Source organism: Hypanus sabinus, chromosome 14, assembly GCF_030144855.1.
Source record: "Hypanus sabinus isolate sHypSab1 chromosome 14, sHypSab1.hap1, whole genome shotgun sequence".
In the NCBI taxonomy this organism is placed as follows: domain Eukaryota; kingdom Metazoa; phylum Chordata; class Chondrichthyes; order Myliobatiformes; family Dasyatidae; genus Hypanus; species Hypanus sabinus.
The window spans coordinates 107,437,449-107,441,258 of NC_082719.1; the positions used below are offsets into that span (position 1 = coordinate 107,437,449).

Sequence of the window (3,810 nt, forward strand, 5' to 3'; positions counted from 1 at the left end):
GTCTGTACTCATTGGAATTCAGAAGGGTGAGGAGTGATCTCATTGAAACCTTTCATACGTTGTAAGGCCTAGACAGAGTAGATGCAGAAAGGATGTCTCCCATGGTGGAAGAGTCTAGGACAAGAGGGGCAGCTTCAGGATAGAGGGCCATCCATTTAAAAACAGAAATGCGGAGAAATTTCTTTAGCCAAAGGCTGGTGAATTGGTAGAATTCATTACCACAGGCAGCTGTGGAGGCCAGGTTGTTGGGTATATTTAAGGCAGAGGTTGATAGATTCTTGATGGGACATGGCATCAAAGGTTACGAAGAGAAGGCTGGGGAGTGGGGCTGAGGAGGGGAAAAAGGATTATCCATGATTTAGTGGGTTTAGTACTTTTTTTTATGGGTTGGCACAACATGGAGGGCTGAAGGGCCTGTACTGTGCTGTAGTGTTCTATGGTTCTATGGTATGTAGAACAGACTCATAGAACATATAGAACATAGACTAGTACAGCACAGTACAGGTCCTTTGGCCCACAATGTTGTGCCGACATTTAAACCCTGCCTCCCATATAACCCCCCACCTTAAATTCCTCCATATACCTGTCTAGTAGACTCTTATAAACTTCACTAGTGTATCTGCCTCCACCACTGACTCAGGCAGTGCATTCCACGCACCAACCACTCTCTGAGTAAAAAACCTTCCTCTAATATCCCTCTTGAATTTCCCACCCCTTACCTTAAAGCCATGTCCTCTTGTATTGAGCAGTGGTGCCCTGGGAAAGAGGAGCTGGCTGTCCACTCTATGTATTCCTCTTAATATCTTGTATACCTCTATCATGTCTCCTCTCATCCTCCTTCTCTCCAAAGAGCAAAGCCCTAGCTCCTTTAATCTCTGATCATAATCTATACTCTCTAAACCAGGCAGCATCCTGGTAAATCTCCTCTGTACCCTTTCCAATGCTTCCACATCCTTCCTAATAGTGAGGCAACCAGAAATGGACACAGTACTCCAAGTGTGGCCAAACCAGAGTTTTATAGAGCTGCATCATTACCTAGCGATTCTTAAACTCTATACCTCGACTTATGAAAGCTAACACCCCATAAGTTTTCTTAACTGCTCTATCCACCTGTAAGGCAACTTTCAGGGATCTATGGACATGTACCCCCAGATCCCTCTGCTCCTCCACACTACCAAGTATCCTGCCATTTACTTTGTACTCTGCCTTGGAGTTTGTCCTTCCAAAGTGTACCACCTCCCACTTCTCCAAGTTGAACTCTATCTGCCACTTCTCAGCTCACTTCTGCATCCTATCAATGTCTCTCTGCAATCTTCGACAATCCTCTACACTATCCACAACACCACCAACCTTTGGTTGAATGCAAACTTGCCAACCTACCCTTCTACCCCCACATCCAGGTTGTTAATAAAAATCACAAAAAGTAGAGGTCCCAGAACAGATCCTTGTGGGACACCACTAGTCACAACCCTCCAGTCTGAATGTACTCCCTCCACCACAACCCTCTGCCTTCTGCAGGCAAACCAATTCTGAATCCACCTGGCCAAACTTCCCTGGATCCCATGCCTTCTGACTTTCTGAATAAGCCTACCGTATGGAACCTTGTCAAAGGGCCAAATGGCCTAATTCTGTTCCTGTGTCTTATGGTCTACTTGCACTGCACTTTCTCTGTAGCTGTTACACCGTATTCCACACAGAGGACATACAAACTTTCTGAGCTGCTATAGCGTCACGCTAACTGTTTTGCTTCCGTGGTACTTTTTCACTGTACATGTGACACTAATGAACCAATTTACAGATTAATGACTTTGGGAAATGGAAAAGTAATAATGGGGACAAAAATTGAAAGAGAAATTTCCCTTGTTGAGCTTTGTTGTGAAAATGTTTTTGCTTTTAGATTTCAAAAGCTGGAAAAGTGGAGGCGGCCATTTTATGAAGTCCTACAAGCCTATGAAAATGCATCTGTAGTCATGCCAGCTTTCTACAACACCCGTAACACGGACGTTTCATTCAGAGTCAAGTATGTTCTGGACGACTTTGAGTCCCAGCAGTCCATGTTCTATTTCCATCCCCGCTATCTTGAGAATGTTTCCCGTTTCTGGATGAGATATGGGCTGAGAGCCAAGCGCCTCAGCAGTGGTCTTATGCTGGTCACTGCTGCGTTGGAGTTGTGTGAGGAGGTCCACCTGTATGGCTTCTGGGCATTTCCCATGGACCCCTCTGGGTTTTACATCACCCACCATTACTACGACAATGTCAAACCTCGGCCAGGCTTCCATAAGATGACTTCTGAAATCTTCAACTTTCTGCACATGCACAGTAAGGGGATTCTACAGGTCCACACAGGGATTTGTAGCTGATGTTTGTACTATGGAAACAGACACACCTAGAAATTCTGATTAGATAGATAAATGCAATACACATTGAAATATTCATTGAAAGAGCCACCCTTTCATCTCAATGGGTAGATAAGTATGCAATAATTAGCCTAGTAATGCTATCACTGTGATAAGAAATACAAAGATGTCTTCAATAAAACTTTGACCTTTTAATAATAGTTGGTCAAAGGGTTAACATGAGGTTTTATGGAAAGTTGTTGTCCTTGTCAGTGGTATTTCCAGCTGTTTGATTCTTTAACCAGTTCAATGTGGAACCTTCCAAGCTGTTGATTTTCTGGTTATGATGATTTTTGTTTAAAGATTAGCATTATTTGTAAGATGTACATCAAAACAAACAGTGAAACACCATTTTTTTTCAAATCAAATCAGTGAGGATTGTGCTGGGGGCAGCCCGCAAAGGTGCCACGCTTCTGGCGCCAATGTAACATGCCCACGATTTACTACCCCTAAACTGCGCCATGGTAGTGTAGCAGTTAGCCCACTGCTGTTACAGCTCAGGGCGTTCTAGAGTTCAGAGTTCAATTCCGGCATCCTCTAAGGAGTTTGTACACTGTCCCTGTGGAATGCATGGATTTCCTCCAGCTGTCCCATTTCCTCACAGTTAGATTAGGCTAAGGGTTGTTGGACAGCGTGCCTCATGGGCCTGAAGAACCTGTCCAGTGCTGTATCTACAAATGTAACCCGTATGTCTTCGTACTGTGGGAGGAAACTGGAGCACTGGAGGAAACCCACGTGGTCACAGAGGATGTCAGACAGTGTCAGGAATTGAACCTTAACCTTACAGCTGGCTGAAGTGTTACACTAACCACAACTACACTATTATGCCGCCCATGTTTATTAAACACTGAGATCAGTTTCTACCCAAGTGTAGAGAGTAACACTAACCCTTATGCCAGGCACCAACTCTGAATCCCCAAAGCCAAAGTGAATCATTGAATCAAATTTACTTTTCAGAAGAGGACCAATCAGCTCAGTCTGTCCACGCTGGCTGGAAAGGCATTCTGGATAATGGGGACACATTGCGACCAGTACATTTTGATTAAGCAGCTGCCTCAATTAGCCAAAGTTTCATGGAACTAGTTAAAAAGTTACAGAGTTCAAAGTAAAATTTATAATCAGAGTACATACATGTCATCACATACAATCCTGCGACTATTTTTCTGCAGGTATATATAGCAAATCTATAGAACAGTAACTGTAAACTGTAAGCAAATTGTGTGGCTAGGCATAGCTCAAATACCATCTATAAATTTGCTGATGACAAAGTTTCCCACTGTAGCCCTGTCCTCAGCCTCATCTCCCCTGCTGATGCATCCAACTATGGCAGAGTCATCAGAAGGGTCCCATCCTGAAACATTGACTGATTATTCTACTTGACCTGCTAAGCTCCACCAGCATTTTGTGCATGCTG

At 43.8% G+C, this 3,810-nt stretch overlaps 1 protein-coding gene across 1 annotated transcript in view; it reads left to right on the forward strand.

The window, feature by feature from the left end:
• Positions 1 to 2,360, forward strand: part of st8sia5 (ST8 alpha-N-acetyl-neuraminide alpha-2,8-sialyltransferase 5) — an 80,459-nt gene extending 78,099 nt beyond the window's left edge. Inside the window, exon 7 of the mRNA XM_059989780.1 lies at positions 1,898 to 2,360. Coding sequence (XP_059845763.1) covers positions 1,898 to 2,360 — 463 coding nt within the window. The remainder of the gene's footprint in view (positions 1 to 1,897) is intronic.
• Positions 2,361 to 3,810: the final 1,450 nt, after the last annotated feature.